General features: G+C 42.9%; 1 protein-coding gene across 9 annotated transcripts in view; it reads left to right on the top strand.

Moving 5' to 3' along the window:
- GOLGA2 (golgin A2) overlaps nucleotides 1-14,692 on the top strand; it is a 120,520-nt gene extending 105,828 nt beyond the window's left edge. For all 9 annotated transcript variants that reach the window (XM_089668984.1, XM_089668983.1, XM_089668980.1 and 6 more), the window contains 4 exons: nucleotides 2,509-2,611; nucleotides 4,408-4,514; nucleotides 4,598-4,757; nucleotides 12,299-14,692. In XM_089668984.1, the coding sequence (XP_089525110.1) occupies nucleotides 2,509-2,611; nucleotides 4,408-4,514; nucleotides 4,598-4,757; nucleotides 12,299-12,546 (618 nt within the window). In that variant the 3' untranslated portion in view covers nucleotides 12,547-14,692. The remainder of the gene's footprint in view (nucleotides 1-2,508; nucleotides 2,612-4,407; nucleotides 4,515-4,597; nucleotides 4,758-12,298) is intronic.
- Nucleotides 14,693-18,655: the final 3,963 nt, after the last annotated feature.

The following is an 18,655-nucleotide window of genomic DNA, read 5'->3' as shown; positions in this document are numbered from 1 at the left end:
AAACCATGTGATTATGCAACAATGATGAATACAACTTAAAAGTCCATAATATATGCTTGATCCGTGCGTTTATAATTTGTTTCCAAACAGGTGCTCTTTATTGCTTATATCCACATATATTCCTATAGGTGCGCCTCCACCAGAGACATACATATATACTCTCACCTCCTTTTATGACCCAAATTGCATAGGTCAAATACCGCCTTTCCCTTTTAACCTGGGTGGGTACACTGTGTAGATGAGTCCACTTTCCTCCTCACTCTGCTGCAAACGGTCCTGTCTCCTCTTTATCCCACATATCTTCCGCATATGTAAACAAACGCTTGCCATAGTGTGGTATATATTTATAGCGTGATTTATTAAAACAACAAAGTGCACTCACATTTCCCAGTGTCCTTCTGGGACATCACATTTAAAAACCTTGTTATAATGTATTCAGGAATTTCTAAGATGGCGGCTCGTAAGCTTCCTGTTTTAGCAGCTTGACGTCATTGGCCCACTCTACGCGTTGCATCACATCACGTGATTTTGAATTTCTGGGTAGGGGGCACGAGCGCCCTACCCGCACCCCCTTTCGCGGCCGCGGGCTGTCAATCACCGGGTCCAGACCGGTAAATACTTGTCGGCGCCCAGCCATCCAGAGCAGTGTGAATACAGTGAAACACACACACCGCCCCATAGTAAAACACTCCCTGCACACCGTTAACCCTTTGATCGCCCCACATGTTAACCCCTTCCTGTTCAGTGTCATTTAGCACTGATCACTGTATTAGTGTCACTGGGGATGTCAGTGACACCAAGTCAGTTCCCCCCAGTGTCAGAATGTGCGCCGCAGTCCCGCTATAAGTCACTGATCGCCGTCATTACTAGTAAAAATACAAATTAAAAAAAAAAATCCAAGTATATATCCCGCCAAATAACTTATATGTAAACCAATTAATTTACGCATATTGGGATTTTTTTTCTTCAGCAAAGACATGTCACAGAATACATTTTGGCCTACATTTGACGAAATCTGTTTTTTGTTTTTTTTTTTTTTTTACTGGACATGTTTAATAGCAAAAAGTAAAAAATGCTGTTGTTTTTTTTTTTTTTTCTCAAAATTGTCGGTCCTTTTTTTTTTATAGCTCAAAAAATAAAAACCGCACAGGCAATCAAATACCACTGAAAGAAAGCTCAGTTTGTGGGAAAAAAAAGGTCGTAAATTTAATTTGGGTGCAGCCGGATTCCCACTGGACATGTGTGAGCTCACACAGCAACTTGTGAATGGTCTTACAGCATCCTGGGACATGTCACATGTCCCAGGAGGCTGCCCAGGAAGGGGGGACGAGGGATGTCCTGCTTGCTTAAGTAAGGATTTCCGAAGTAGGAGCAGGTACTGAAAAAAATCAGTGCCAGTAACATCAGTTCAAGAAATAGATGTCATTAGGACAGGATGCACAGACCGCAATAAAAACAGTATTAGAAGTTCTAACCTTTTCTCACTAAACTAAAAATGTTTTTTTTTTTTTTGTTTTTCTATTCTTGTCCTAACAGTGAATGGAATAGGCAGACAGATCTCAATGAAAACTCTTCCTTGCTGTTTCTAAAAGGAAACCAGTTTTGGCAGAATTGATCTCTAAATATCTTGCACAGATCCTACTACCCCCCCCCCCCCCCCATTCAGAGCATATAAACAACTTCCCTGTTCTCAGTGACAGCGCTATAATAGGCAATCCTCTGCACCCTCCGGTAACCATCTCCGTGTGCATGCACTGTCAGATACCTGTTTGTAAAACATTCACTTCTTGCTTTCTGCATTGGAAGCTGGTCCTTGTGACTCTCCATCAGATTGCTGTGCAGCTCCAGCAGATTGACTGCCATCTCCCCTCTCCCTTGATGGAGTTTTGCAGCAGCTCAGTGGCATCAGAAGTTTACTACTTGCTCTGCCATTTCACTATGCGGTGTTGACCAGTTGGTAGAATGTCACATGACTGCAGTATGGAGAATCTAAAATAAGACGTTTGCATATATTATTTGAATGTCATTTGTTGACTGCTCTTTAAAGTATTTTCATTTCTTCTGATATGTACAACCAAGTTTCGGTATGTTACTGACACTTTAAGCTGGTCATACACTTCAGAGTCTGATAGTATAACCTCTACCAACAACTATGCAGTGCAAAGGCTGCCTAATTGGATATTATTTGAAAGGGTTGTATAGGTAGGTCCTCATATTACAAAATTTTGGTAAATCTAATGGATGGCGGACAGAGACTTTGCTATCAGATTATAGCAATTCTGGACAACTTTTGCAAAACCAGAGATAAACAGTTTGGCCTGTTTCTATTATGGGACATGTGTGTGCTCATGTGATTGTGATATAATGCTGAAGGATCCACTCTGGCACAATATATTGTAATGACTTTGACAAATAGTATGTGTTTTTGTTTGATTTCATACTCTGTTTTTGTAATTTCTTACTCTGTCCAGCAGACATATTTAATTTTCTTCCTGTGTTTGGTTTTAGTCTCGATTCACACACCTGATGCAGGAGCGGGTGGAACTTAAAGATAGGGTGGAAGAATTGGAGCATCGCTGTATCCAGCTGTCGGGAGAGACGGACACAATTGGTTAGTGTGATGGGCTTGTCATTGCCTGTGCATCAGTCTTCTGAATACACTTATAAAATGTTACTTGCAGACCACCTAACTGGAAAAATATCATGTTTTTGAAGTTTAATACTGGGGTTATGGCTGCAGGTAGACACCATAACCCCGGTATTAAATTTCCCTGAGGCTCTGGTCTTTCTGTTAAAAGTGATCCAAGCGGCGGATTCGCTGCTCGATCACTTTTAGAAGCAGCGGGAGGGAACCTCCAACTACTGTTACCTTCCAGTGGTTCTCAGGCTTACCTGGCTGATCGTTGGCTCTGGGAACTGATCCAGTGCTGGCAGCGGATGGTCACAGAGATGAGCTAAGGAAAGATGGCCTAGCAGGACCGGAGCAATGTCATGACATCACTTCCAGTTACGACCCAGCGTAACTGAGGCCTTGTTTATTGTTTTTAAGAGAGGAAAGGAGACCTGTCATGCTGTATTGTTATCGCAAGGGATAATTAAATTTCTTGCGATAGCAATAAAAGTGGTAAAAGGAAAAAAATAGGACAGTGTAAAAAAATAGTAAAAAAAAAAAAAGTCATGTCCACATATGTAAACTGTGTTCTCACCACACATGTGAGGTATTGGCGCTAACATAGTTCAACCAATAGTAAACAATAAATAAATAGAAAACCTCCATATACACAATACCATACCCACAGTTGATCCAGGGGAAGGCAAAATACCTCTGTAAAGCATGATCCAATTGGCTCCAGTGGGGAAAAATTAAATTCCGTCCTGATCCCCAGAAGGCAATTGAATATTCCCTGGATCAACAATCTCTGGAGTTTTTACCTATAAATATTAATATCAGGTTATGTTTTATTAATATAGGAATACACCAAACTCTTTTTTTAAAACAATCTACTGAGCTTGCCAGAACTAGTTCTTGAGGGAGTCTATTCCACATTTTCACAGCTCTATGAAGAAGCCTTTCCATATGTGGAGATTAAATCTCTCTTCCTTCAGATGTAAATAGTACCCCTTTGTCCTCTGTAATGGCCTGGTCTTTAATAACTCTACACCGAGTTCACTATATGGACCACTTATATATTTATATATGTTGATCATATCCCCCTTAATCTCCTCTTCTCAAGAGAGAATAAATTTAGTTCCTCTAATCTTCCCTAATAGCTGAGCTCCTCCATGAATCTTATCAGTTTAGTTACCTTTCCCTGAATATTATTTTTTTTTTAACAGTAAATGCATTCAATATAGGAGTAACATTCATAACACTTGCAGAGCATGTTTGATTGTCCAGTAACAGATCCGTGTACTTCTGGCATGTAACCCTGTTTGAAGGTCACAGCTGTTCTAAGAAACAGAAAAAGCAGTGCGCTATTCAGCCCTGTGTGTAATCTGATCCCTTTTGATAAGCTGGCCATATATGGATCCAAATTCACTGGTTCAGCAGGGACCAGCCACATTTCGATCCTAGTATGGGCTGTATCAGATACTCGCCGCTAAATCAGTGCTGCAGGCTATAGCCTGCAATGCTGATCAGTGTATTCTGATGGTGGGAAAGTCTACTTGCTGTTAGAATACAATTGGTCAGCAGGGCGGTGGGGTGGATTCTGCCAATCTACCGAAGATATGTGCGGGAATTGGGTCAGGTTTTTTTGTTCAAACCGTTGATTGAGTGAAATAATCTCGCTCATCTATAGCCAGCTTTAAGTCTATTCAGAATGCATATTTGAAATTGCCTCTTTGTGCTGATCAAAAAGGTTGACTAACTTGACCGTGATATGAAATGATTCTCTGTCTCTACAGGGGAGTACATTGCACTTTACCAGAGTCAGAGAGCCATCCTAAAACAGCGTCACACAGAAAAAGAGGAGTATATAAGCCGACTGGCTCAGGACAAGGAGGAGATGAAGGTGACGGATCCTGGCACATGATTGGTTGCTCTCCCTGTACTGTATTATTTTTGTAATCGACCTCTGCATTTTGTTCTGCCCAGGCCAAGTTACTGGAGCTGCAGGTTTTAGTCATGAGGTTGGTTGGTGAGAGAAATGACTGGTACAAGAAGTATGCGGAAGCAACAGGAGGCTTTAAAGATGTGGGAGATACAGCTCTCCCTAATGATAAACCAATGGAGCTGGGTGCAGCGGATGGGGAAGGTAAGGCTGGATTCACCAGATCTATGGATACTTTTAGTCAAGGAACCGGTTTACAGTTTTTCTACAATAGTTAACGGAGTTAACTGCTGATGATCGCATTTCTGAACACCCAAAGTGGGAAGCAGTAACCAAATAGTGTGGGAATGCTGTGCTGCTTGTACTTTCTGGCAGAGGAAACATTTTTATTTTTTTATTTTAAGTATATAACAAGGTTATTTGAATTCATTCAGTCAGAACAAATGCCAATCAAAAAACCTGCCAAGTATTAATATATTTTTAATGGTTTAGTAAAAATGTTTTAAATGTATTTTCCAGTTTGTCCGTTGAGTTAACACAGGAAGAATTTTTTTTTTTCCCGTTTTTGTTTTTACAATGAAAAATGCAAATGCTTTATTTTAAAGATCATTACATGAAAATAAAGGAACAGTGCAAAACAAGCTGTGACTTATAGATTTACATTGAATAATGGCCTAGCAAGACCCATCAGAGAATAATTAACATATACAGAGGTCAAGTCAGTGACGAATATCAAAGTGGAGATTAAGTATATGTGATGGACAGCTTGTAGCAACAGCATTGTAACATGCTGGGTGTTCAGAAACATAAATCCAACAGTTGTATTACAGCATGACCACAGCTTACGTAGGGTCACAACTGTCACGTAAAAAGGTCAGAAGAATGTGAGGCATACCCATGAGGCCCATTAGGACTGAATTGGAGGTGTCACACGTGTGAGAACAGTGCTGCCAGCAGGTCCCAAATCTATATCTACAGTCAGGTCCATAAATATTGGGACATTGACACAATTCTAACATTTTTGGCTCTATACACCACCACAATGGATTTGAAATGAAACTAATAAGATGTACTTTAACTGCAGACTATCAGCTTTAATTTGAGGGTATTTACATCCAAATCAGGCGAACGGTGTAGGAATTACAACTGTTTGCATATGTGCCTCCCACTTGTTAAGGGACCAAAAGTAATGGGACAGAATAATAATCATAAATCAAACTTTCACTTTTTAATACTTGGTTGAAAATCCTTTGCAGTCAATTACAGCCTGAAGTCTGGAACACATAGACATCGCCAGACGCTGGGTTTCATCCCTGGTGATGCTCTGCCAGGCCTCTACTGCAACTGTCTTCAGTTCCTGCTTGTTCTTGGGGCATTTTACCTTCAGTTTTGTCTTCAGCAAGTGAAATGCATGCTCAATCGGATTCAGGTCAGGAGATTGACTTGGCCATTGCATAACATTCCACTTCTCTCCCTTAAAAAAAGGTTGCTTTTTGGTTGCTTTTGCAGTATGCTTTGGGTGGTTGTTCATCTGCACTGTGAAGTGGCGTCCAATGAGTTGTGAAGCATTTGGCTGAATATGAGCAGATAAAATTTCCCGAAACACTTCAGAATTCATCCGGCTGCTTTTGTCAGCAGTCACATCATCAATAACTACAAGAGAACCAGTTCCATTGGCAGCCATACATGCCCACGCCATGACACTACCACCACCATGCTTCACTGATGAGGTGGTATGCTTAGGATCATGAGCAGTTCCTTTCCTTCTCCATAATCTTCTCTTCCCATCACTCTGGTACAAGTTGATCTTGGTCTCATCTGTCCATAGGATGTTGTTCCAGAACTGTGAAAGCTTTTTTAGATGTCGATTGGCAAACTCTAATCTGGCCTTCCTGTTTTTGAGACTCACCAATGGTTTACATCTTGTGGTGAACCCTCTGTATTCACTCTGGTGAAGTCTTCTCTTGATTGTTGACTTTGACACACATACACCTACCTCCTAGAGAGTGTTCTTGATCTGGCCAACTGTTGTGAAGGGTGTTTTCTTAACCAGGGAAAGAATTCTTCGGTCATCCACCACAGTTGTTTTCCATGGTCTTCCGGGTCTTTTGGTGTTGCTGAGCTCTCTGGGGCGTTCCTTCTTTTTAAGAATGTTCCAAACCGTTGTTTTGGCTACGCCTAATGTTTTTGCTATCTCTCTGATGGGGTTTGTTTTGTTTTTTCAGCCTAATGATGGCTTCCTTCACTGATAGTGACAGCTCTTTGGATCTCATCTTGAGAGTTGACAGCAACAGATTCCAAATGCAAATAGCACACTTGAAATGAACTCTGGACCTTTTATCTGCTCATTGTAATTGGGATAATGAGGGAATAACACACCTGGCCATGGAACAGCTGAGAAGTCAATTGTCCCATTACTTTTGGTCCCTTAACAAGTGGGAGGCACATATGCAAACTGTTGTAATTCCTACACCGTTCACCTGATTTGGATGTGAATACCCTCAAATTAAAGCTGACAGTCTGCAGTTAAAGCACATCTTGTTCGTTTCATTTCAAATCCATTGTAGTGGTGTATAGAGCCAAAAATGTTAGAATTGTGTTGATGTCACAATATTTATGGACCTGAGTGTATATATTATATTTAGAGGGACAGCCCTATGAACATAGATAAGCTTCTTATGGGGAATGGTGGTATTAACTTCTAAAAGGCAAGCCTGAAAAGTAGGAAGAATAGCTGGCATCCAACTACGTGCTATCCGTTTTCTTGCATGTAAGAATGTTGTCATTTATTTATCAGGGTCAGAGTATAGCAGCAGTAAGCTTTGTTTGGGGTTGTAGAGCTAATAGGCAGCAATTGTATCATGGAAAACCCAAACCGTACCACTTACATCCAAAACCCCTAGATTTTGGGACAGGTCCACAATAGGTGATAGAAGGTGCCCAGGATATTTAGGACACATTGGGCTGTGAGTGGGACAGAACTTGGACAACATGGGACATTTTTAACCTTCTATTTTACTGGCAGCTATGGGAGAATTTGACACTGGCAAATAAATTTTAGGACAGCTCTGGATAACTGCTATGCCTCAGTCGTTTGTGTCCTAGAAGGATGAATGCCTTTTCTGCAGCTCTGCTGTATTAATGACTAACTTATTTTTCCACTAGGCTTTTTTCATTTGTCAATGTATTTCTTCATTGCTGCAGGGACTTTGTCTCTTTAGTTGCATCTGGCATAGCTGTCCGCAGCCTAGTTCTTGGAGTACTGCATCTGGACCTTGCTGTGTTGGACACTGGGAAAGCCTGGAATTGATTTTCAGTAATTTTGGCTCTGATTGGGTGCTTTCCAGACTCCATTCTGGTAAAATATAGCTTACAAGTATGTTCCAGATCCAGAGGGCCTCAGCACTTGCCCTGTCTGAAGACTGAGTGGAAGAATCAGGCTGAGCACCAGGAGCCAACGCATTTACTTAGGTCACTGGATGCCTTTATTCCCTGTTCCTACTGGTTGTAACATGGAAGGGGTTAATGCTGTGGCACTGAATGATGATGTTTCCAATCATTTTCGAGGAAGCATTTCCCTGTTGCTGTTCTGCCCTTAGCCTTTACATTGGTCACAACATGTCTCATTCTGGAAAGTTCTGATTTACCAGATGCCTCTAGCTCAGATTCTATTATTGGCTCTGAGGCTGTTCTGTTGGGTCTGGCTAGACCCTTTCAGCTGTTTTTACTACTGACATGCAAGACTTTATGACCCAATTATTTGCTGTTTATGTACCCTCTCCTGCAGATTCTGAATTGCCCACAGCATTACCGGCTTCCGAGGCGTCGGCCTCAGAGATTGTGTCCGAATCGGAGTTCTTCCAAGCGTTGACTGATAAGCGAGCACCTGAGGAATTGCAGACTATTGCTATTTCTCCCAAATTAAAAGAGGCTGTTTCAGCTATTATTGATCTTGAAGATTTGGTCTATGTCAGTACATATGCATAGAGCTAAAGTGCTGGATTGCAGAATGTTTTTGTAAGAAGTATTTGGTCCACATGCCAACAGAAGCCTAAGGAGCAGACTGTGAAGTCCTTTCCTTCTCAGAATGTTCAGATAAGTCCCCTTTGTTTCTGTAAGCCGTCAGCGTTCTAAGTGAGACTTTCCAAGCTTGGAAAGGTATGGCACACAGTTTGCAGGTTTAACGTTTGTGGACCTATGGACAGCTTGCTTGTTCAACACTTGGGTACAGGTACTGGTATTCCAGACCTGTGAGTTGGAATTTCGTTCCCTGCCCCCTGCTTGGTTTCTTGCCTACACCCTTCCTGTGTCACTGCACAGATCAGCATATTTCTGTTAGACCCTCTTGGGTCTTCTGGATCAAGGCTTTCACTGCCCAAGTTCCAGTGGCCCAAGCTCAAAGGGGGCATTTGTAGAATTCTGGATCTCTGAGGTAATTTGGGTCAGGAATTCTGCATGAAATCTGTCAAATTGGTCATTGAGAGACTTTCTTGCTTCTGTTGACACCAAGGGTGCTTACCCCCATTTTTTCAGCACATCAGTGATTCCTTAGTTTTACTATGGGAGTAACCCTGCCCTCCAGCCACTCACCTGGACCCTGGGTATTCACCAGAGAGCTAGCCCCACTGTGCTTTTGTGGCATCCCAATTGTGGGATACTTAGATGACCTACTCTCTTGAGGGGACATTTGGTGTAGGTACTGTCTGGCATGAATTTGACTGTCCAGCCATCCAGCTCACTGATTTGAGAGTCCTGGACCTGATTGTTGCCTCCTTAGAGGCAGTTCCACTTGACGTATTTCACTTTTAGACCTTTGCAATACAATATTCTCATTGTGGGACAAGTTGAACAGATCTTTGGACAGACCAATTCAGTTATCCCTGGGCAACAATTTTCCCTGGTTTGGTTGCTGAGGCAATACAGTTCTTAAGTCAGGGAACTCATTCCTTCCCTTCTTTTGAAAGATATTCATGACAAATGCTTAATTGTTGGGCTAGGGGGAAGTCCTGGGCACCTTGTCAATGCATGGGACTTGGTCAGAGGAGTCTCCTCTCCAGTCCTACATCCTAGACCAAAGGATGATCTGGCTGTCTGCGGTGTTGGACCTTTTCTTCTGGAGGATCATCCATTCCAGATTTAGCTGAAAGTGGATATCCTGGACTCAACAATAAACTGGAAAGGTTTGTTACCAGGTTCAACGGATCTACTAGTGGAAGCAGTAGGGTCAGTACACCCGGTCCGTTACATGGACCCCCTTTTGTACAGATGCCTCTTTGACCTACAATCTGCCATGAATCTTGATGAGTCCTCCATCTCTGTATCATGGTCAAAGATCACTGGATCACCTGTTATATGAAATGAAGTCTTTCTGCTCTTGCATCCTTAAAAGAATTGGCCTTTACACTAGTCAACTTCTACACCAACCTAGTACTGGTAAAGAGTGCATTGCCCATCCTCAAAACCTCCTTTTTTTGCTTGTTTCCCCCAACATGCATGTTTGTTTCTCTCTCTCCCTCTCACCAAATATATTCAATAATGTCACTGTCTTACAAACTCACTTAGAGATCTACCAGCTTCTCCTTCTTGGGGGCATGCTGACTACTGCCCCTTCAATACTCTGTAATCTATCATGTGAGGCAGTTCTCACCTAGCGTGATGATAGGGAACCCTTGTGTTAGGGATTGTTCCCATTTCTCATCCTGCAACTTCTTCCATTGGACTCTCAAGACACCTAGCCTTTGTTACCTGTCATGTCTTAGACCTTCCTTTATACCCCCTTCATAACCGTTTGACCTTGCACTCTTTGTGCACTCCCTTTTGCAAAAAGTTGCACTTCTTCGTCACTGTTGCAGCTATTTGTGTCCTCCCTCTTGGGCCTTCATTGGGTGATTTTGCCCACACAGCCCTCCCTTTGTGTTCAAAGGGGCAACCTCCTTTTTAAAAGGCCTTTGTAAGAACCAAACTTTTTCTACTTCATTCCCCTAACAGCAGTAGTTTTGCTTTGGTTTCCCCAATGTTCTTTGGGCACCCCTCCTTTTCTTACGCTGTGTAGGAATGAAGTGGTCCTTCCATGGGTTTTTTTATTGCCATCTGTGGAATTGTCATTCTCCCTTCCTCTCTCCTTCCTTATGGGAAGAACCTCCCATATGTCTTATGGATAGGGTCTGGACCATCCTTTATAACTACCTGTCATGTATTATTTTGCCATCTGACCCCTCTTCTGTTTCTCACTGGACGTTCTCTATATGGGACTCCTCCTTTCTCTTCCACCCATGTGGGTGGTTAATTTACCTTTCTTTAGGGCTTCTGCTGTCAGGAAATGAGTCCCTCTTTCCCTACCTGCTCCCCTAGAGGTTGGATTTCTTGGGGTCTTTACAGCATCTAGCATTGCCTATTCGTCAGGGTCATAGGGCTACTAATGTTTTTATTTGTTTGCCAATTACTCCTGTTGATGGAAATATAAATTGAAGGTTAAAGACTTCCTTTGTGCATCACTGTACTCCAAGAAAAGGATTTTATGTTCAGCACAAAAAGTATGTTTTTGATTTGTCAGCACTGTTCCATCACCTGATCTTAAAGTGTATCTAAACCCAAAAAAGGTCATGTACTGCAGCTTACAAGTCCTTAGATGTGGTGACTGCATTAGTTTTTGTTTTTCAGGCTGAGAACTTTTTTGTTAAGTACAAAAACTACCTGTTGCTAGAGAAGTTATATCCTTGTCATGTCCTGTCCTGGATACAAGAACAATCTTTCTTACAATTTGTAGATTACAAATTCCATTATCCTCATGTAATGGAGTTGAACAAAGACAGACATATCTAAAGTCCACCTTGGGTAACAATCATAACTAGCCATCCAGGGGCAGTAAGTGTATGATTCACAGGATTTTCAGGCTAAATAAAAGGGGAAAAGCCAGAAAAAAAAAAAGAAAACGAATGCAGACACCTCTTCTATATTTTAAATGTTTGTTTTTGGTTTTAGATACGCTTTTAAAGGGCACAGTGACTATTGACCTCCTTCTCACCAGTGACTCAAGTCATGTCAGGACTGAAGCTCCATTCATACTGCTGCTTTTCTGATGCGACTTGAGTCGCACAGAATCAAATGATAAGGAAAATCACATTGTTACCAGTGGTGGCCATTCACATCAAGGTGACTTAAATGATTTTTTTTTTTTTTTTAAAAGGTTCCTGTCCTACCTTAGTGCATCTTATAGTGCGACTTGGCCCCATAGGAAAAAAATGCACCCGAGTTGCATCAAAGTCCCACTACATAATCACTGAAATTTGTGCCAAAATCGCATTGCTTCGCAATGAACCAAGCCTAAACATGTGATGCAGCAGTAGAGCAAACAGTACGATATTTCTAACATTTTGTTATTCCAAACGGGCACTATGCTGTATATATTTATTAGAATTGCCATTCTAAAATATTTATTAGAATAGTATATCTCTACTTTTTTTGTTAGTTTGGAAAGATCTCACTTGCTTGAGTTGTCACCAGGACAGGAAGTAAAGTTTCCCTTCACAGGCAGAGACCGCAAAAAAAAAAAAAAAAAAACATGACAAATTATATTTTCCCACTCTACCCAAAATAAAATTTTTTTTGACTGGACTTGTACTTTAAAAAAAAGTCTGATGCTGTTTAAAAACACAAAACACCACTACTGACTACTTGAGAGGAAAATTTTACAGAACAGAATGCCAAATGTCAATATAAAGCTAATTATGACCTTGTCTCCACAGTAATGGAGGAAGTCAGCTTGGCTGAGGACTCTGAACTGGAGAAAGCTCAGATCTCATCTCCCCTCTCTACAACACAAGGAGCAAGTGCCACCCCCAGTTCCACTGACCCCACGACGAAGCAGATTATGCAGCTCCTTCGTGAGATCCAGAACCCACAAGAACGCAGTAATTCTCTTCTTCACAATCCCTGCATCCCCTTCTTCTACCGCGTGGATGAGAATGATGAGGTCCGGATTATGGTGGTCTGAGATCAGTCCCTCTTATCCAAACCACCACTTCTTCCATGCCAGCTCTTCTCTGAACTGTGACTCATGACCTCTGGCTGTGCAGGAGGAGTGGTCACTTGGGGTTGGGTGAGGTGGGCTGGAGAGCGGTGGGTACTACAGCTGAGAACTGGAACTGACTTCCCTCACCTTAGCATTGGTTTCTGGGAGGGTGTGATTCTTCTTCCAAAACATGATGAAAACAGAGGAGGTTTTCAGTATTCAAAAATGATTTGCCCCAATACAGCTACCCCAAGGGTCTGTAGGTCCTGTTCACACAGGCTGGCAGCATAAGGAGATTAGCATTATCCTTCGTTACTGTGCACTGCTTGTTTAACCTGTAGCTCCTTGGGTCAGATAACAGTCTACGCCATTCAAATTCTTGCTTAATTTTTAAACCGCTCTAACTCTAATTTATTTTTTTTTTTTTTTTGCTACAAGAAGTCTGCAAGATGCCCCTGCTACAAAGAGGAGGCAGGGCATAGTCTCAGAGGGAGTGACTAGATAGAATGGAAGCATCAACATGCCAGGCAGTCAAAGGAACAACTGCCTAGGAATGTTTACTTTGAGGACCGTGGCAGGCCGTTACGCAGTGTCGTCCACGTTTCTACATGCTGCTTTGTATATCTGTATGACGTGGTGCAAGAATGTCCAAATGAAGGAGACAGGGATGTTTTGTCTTTTTTTTTTTTTTGTCTTGGCAGTTCTTCTTAGTGGTTGCTGTGGCCCTTTTTTTTGGCTGCAGGTCCCATCGTAGGTCAGGTGCGTAGAGATTTTATACTTGCATTTTAACAGGAAAATCTAATAATTTACTAAGAGGGGCATATAAGTGATTCCTGAGCAGTTTGATTCAGGTGATGATTTAAGCATCTGTGACTCGATCGAAATAATTCCTTTTTTGAAGGTTTTTTTTTTTTTGGTTTTTTTATTTGTTATGAAGCAGTTCAGGATAAGCCAAACCAAAGTCTGTGGGTGATTTTGTAATGTGCTCAGGCAAGCTGACAGGTAAACCTTGGTGGCAGCCGTTTTATGTGAGAATGCAGTCTATTTGCTAAGAACTAAGGGGCAAGTTTACCCAGATATGAATTTTCAGTCATTGGCTGAATGATAGCAAGTCCAGTCATCTGTTGGCTTCTTATAGCTATCTGGGATGGTGGTGGCTTTGACTTTTTGATTTGCTTGGATAGTTGCACCCCATCTGCATGAAGAGCATGTCTACATTGCTGTGTACAGAAGTCAGTGTTTGGGGTACAGCTGGGAGCTCTAGGGGGAACTGTCCCTGAAAAATATAAAAAGCCTAAGGGAAATATTAATAGTTGGTTTACAATGACACTTTGAGTGTGGGTATTGTAATATTTGGCGATGGCATTAGTTCTTAGTAAACTTGTAGGTCTCACAACATAGCCATCTATACAGTGTTGAATTTTCAGTAACAGGATGGCTGTGTGTGTGGTTTTTAATAAGAAGCAGAGAGATGGACTAGAAAGACATTTTTCTTTACTCTTATGAATACAGTAATACTGCTTAGCACTTTCAGAACACTTGTGTTCACAAATCCCACCCTTGCCAGGAAAAAACATTTAGAGCCGCCAGTAAATGTTAGATCTGAGTGTGCAACACTAAAATGGATCTTTTTTGCATCAAAAGTTTCTTTTTGTTTTATCCATCTTCAACAACTATGAATTTCAGTAAGAGCTTGAAACAATTGTGAGATTAAGAAGGTTGGCTGCTCATCCTGTCGATCATGCTCTGTCCTGAAAGTTTGCACAAGTAGCCTGGGTGGGTGAGGCTTGGATAGAATTCCCATATCTTTTCCCGAGTCCGGTTCGGAAACGGTTCCTGTACATAGTGTATGAGTGTAACATTTTGTATATTCCTGGATAAGGCGCTGGACCTCCGCAGCATTTTCCGCTGCAGGGATCTTGTACTATAATATGATGGAGCTTCTATAGAAGCTGGTTTGTCATCTTGATTGGAGATTTATTAATAGGGGATTGGGGGGTTATTATAATTTATTAGGTGATCCTTCACAGGTCAGGGGGCTGCACTTTCCATTCTGTTGCTGAAATGATTTCATCTTGTTGGAAATAAATTTTGTTTCTTTCTGAATAAACATATTCAGCAAATTAAACTTGGTGTTAATTGTGTGTTTTCCAAAGGTTTAGTTTTGGGGAAAAAGATAATTTAGATATGATTTAAAGAATATCTCCAAGCTCTTGATAAATATTATAAAATCATTGGAATGAACAATTCTTGTTCCATAAAGAAATAAGGGGCCTTGTATGTGGAGAAAATATGTTGCCATCAATTTAGGGTTTTTTTTTTTGTTAGAATACTTCTTGAAAAAAATAGATGCATCTGCATTACATGTACATTTCTCCATCGTTTACACTTCCTGTTGTGTGCAGACAGCCTTGTCTCTGCTGCGGAGAACTCCCAAGCAGCTCTATCCCTGCTGGACTACTACACTTCACTCATCCCTACCCCCTCTGTCTTCTTCACATACATTGATTCCTTCCCCAATAAGTCAGTGTTGCTGTCTGCCCACACACTGTGGTGTATGGAAAGCACTTACGAGAGCTGTAGTTCTGGTTGCATGCCTACATCAATAGAAACTGATCTGCCAGCAACTGTTCCTGCAAAAGCGTCACAAGCTTGGTGATGGCATCCCAGGAAGTAACAAAAGCCGTTCATCACTATGGAAACAAGTCAAAGAAAAAAAAAAGATGGAACGTGCTTTAGATAGGGAGAGGGGTGGTTTAGGTATGTAAAGATGGGTCAAGCCCTTATAAATCATTTTATGCTGTGAAATGCATGAGTAGTAATGGTAGCTTCCAAAATAGAAAGAAAAAAAAAAAAAGAGGGGCGCATGCGCAGAAGCTCCGGACCAGACATGTCCGTCTGAGGCTCCGCAACATAGCGGGAGAAGAAGCCTCCCAGACACTGCTGCCGGCCTGACTCCGCTCCACAAACGTCTCGGCCACTTAAACGGCAACCCCGGAACCTTTTGCGATGGTCCGGAGAGCTGCCAAACATCAGCCCCAGGCAAAACCAATTAAAGAAGCCCAGGCACGAGCTTCATCCAAGATGGCTGCCGGCTACACAGCACAACCTATGCCACACATTCTCTCCTATGCAGCCCTGCAGATGGCTCCCTCTCGCTGCACATCTGATGGTGAGTCAGACAATGACCTGGGAATACCTCTCTCAACCCCTATCTCTGACCCTGCTCATCCTGACCTTCTCAAACAATTTGAGAAAATGCTACACAAAGCTCTAAAACAGACCTCTGACCATATCACGGGCAAACTATCTAAAGAAATACGTGACCTAGGGGTACGCACCTCTGAGCTAGAACATAGGGTCGACAATTTAGACGCCGCCGTTCATACGTATTCAGGTAAATTTGAGCCTCTACGGGATGCAAACCTAACTTTTCAATATCGCCTGGAAGACTTTAAAAATAGAGCCTGCCGCTCAAACATCCGTATCCGCAGCCTCCCAGAAACCATAACCGATGTCCTCTCCATGGTCACTGCCCTCTTCCAACAATTAGCACCTGCTATCCCAATTGAACACCTTGAACTGGACAGGGTACACCGCACCTTGGCTCCACGTAGACCGGACAGTCCACCTTGCGATACTATTGGCAAATTCCATTATTTTCGCACTAAGGAATAACTACTCCAGGCGGCCCGCAATGCGGGGACCCTAACCTTCCAGGGTCATACCTACCAGCTATTCCAAGACCTGTGCCCTGCCACAATCGCCAAACGCAGGGCAATGAAGCCTCATTTCCAGCTTATTCAGCAACAGGTCATAGCATACCGTTGGAACTTTCCTTTTGCAGTCCCGTGACTACATCTGTTGGACCTCAGAGGAGCTGCTCGACACACTACACCAACTCCAACCTCCTACGCCCACTCCAGATGGATCGCGCAGAAGGTCTGCATCCTGCTCTCCCCAGAAAAATCATCCCTCAACATCCGCCTCAGGTCAGCTCAGTGCCCACAAACGCAGATGATTCTCATCTCCAGCTCCAGCCCCCCCGAGATTCTATGGACTGAAGCTCTCACCCGTATCTTTTACCCCTACCTCGCCTTACACTGGGCCATACCTGTCACTGGGACCTTCTATCACTGCACGTTATTGTTGATCCCTATTCCCACCGAGAACACCCCCGGAGGACCTTTTTTTTTGGCCCTGGTTCCCCAGCTGGCCACTCCTCACAGCCAGCCTTCTGCAGTCCGGCACTCACGGCCACCTTCCCTGGTTCTCAGGCTCCTCCCTGCCCTTTTGAGAACCCACCTTGGATCTAACTACCCTGATGGCCTCCCGGTCCCACCGTCCACCCGCCCGCAACAGGGCCTTTCCCTTACTTTGGGTTTTGCTAATAAGCATTTGCCACTCAGGTTTCATTGTCTCCTGACATTTTGCTAATTTCATTGTGTTGTATTTTGCTTAATGTTGCCATGCCTTCTTCCCTTAGGTTATTCAGCCTTGTTCGCCTGGTTTTTTGGAGCTCCTCCTGATTGCCTGGCATTCCTGGGCTCAGCTATATCCGCAGTGAGCTTGCTTCCAGTGTTGCCTGAGCCTCAGACTCCCCCGCTATCCTGGAAGCCTCGGGCACCTGTCGCTTGCACTGGCGTCTGCATGTTTGTATTTACACTCGGGTTGTCTTCTCCACTATGTCTGCCACTGCGCACCCACCATTAGTCCATGCAGTACAGGTTTCTTGTATTGCCCGGGCTGCTTCTGACCCCCCTGGACCGTTCGACACGCTCCTGTCCCTGGGGCCAGACCAATGACTCTAGCTGTTCTCCCCCTTCATCTGCTGTTTTCTGCTTTCTGCACTACTCTCCTACCTCCATGTGACTTCCCTCCCACTTTCATTTTTCTTCAGACATCCTCCCCATACCATGGTCGGACCACAACGCTGTTCTCACGACTATCTCCCCCCTGTCCCCCTCTACTACCGACAATTCTTGGGTAATCAACGCTAATTTGTTATCCCACCCAACATATATCCTAGATCTACAGTAGAGATTGCCCTTAAAGAATACCTGGCAATGAACTCCACCCCAGATATCTTTCCTCTCCTGTTAAGGGAAGCACATAAGCCAGTCCTTAGAGGAGTCTGTATTAGCAAATCGTCCTTCCTCAACAGAGAAGGCAATAAACACACCTTCACCTTGAGGTGGCTTAAAATCAGTCTCGTCAAGCGTTTCAGACTACTTCCTCTTCGCAAAGCCTTAGAACAGTCCCGCTTGGAACTTGATCTCTTTTTGACAGACCAAGCCGAGCTATCCCTTCGTAGATCTTGTCACAAATATTACACCAAAGTGAACAAACCAGATACATTCCTAGCTCTTTCACTCCGTAGACTAGACCACATCGCCAAACCAATTCGCCTAAAACTATCTCAAGGTAGCTACACTAGCAATCCCACGAGAGTATTGCAAATCTTCCGTAAGCATTTAGCTGTATTATATTCCCAGACGGAGCCCTTCGACCAGTCCTGTGCAGAGAACCTCTTTGCTTACCTCTCTTTCCCGACTTTGTCCACTCATGTAGAAGTCCTTGAGATGCCGATCACACCAACTGAAACTTTGTCCGCAATTAAAGATCTAAAGACATGAAAATGCCCTGGCCCAGACGATTTTTCCGCCTCCTACTATAAGAAATATGCTCATCTTATTTCCCCCGTGCTGACCAATGCCTTCAGCGCTATCTTGACAGGCCAATCTTTTAAGCCCGAAACAGTATCTGCTACTATAACTATGCTCTCGAAACTAAACTCCGATGACTCTGCCTGGTCTAATTAGACCTATCTCCCTACTCAACATCGATATCAAGCTTCTCGCTAAAATCCTCTCTACCTGTTTGAATCCGATTATAGGCTCTCTAATACATAACGATCAAGTAGGTTTTATCCCTTCACGGCACCGCAATATCCCCACTTGTTTCCTGTCACTGGACATTATGAAAGTCTTTGACACACAGTCTCATGGTCTTACCTCAATTTTATTCTACAACGCTGGGGCTTTGGAACTCACTTCCTAACCTGGATTTCTTCTCTATATTGTATCCCCTC

The sequence above is a fragment of the Staurois parvus genome, unplaced genomic scaffold (assembly GCF_062004578.1).
Source record: "Staurois parvus isolate SC_StPar_1 unplaced genomic scaffold, SC_StPar_1.0 ptg000068l, whole genome shotgun sequence".
Taxonomy (NCBI): domain Eukaryota; kingdom Metazoa; phylum Chordata; class Amphibia; order Anura; family Ranidae; genus Staurois; species Staurois parvus.
This window is presented reverse-complemented; position numbering and strand designations above follow the sequence as displayed.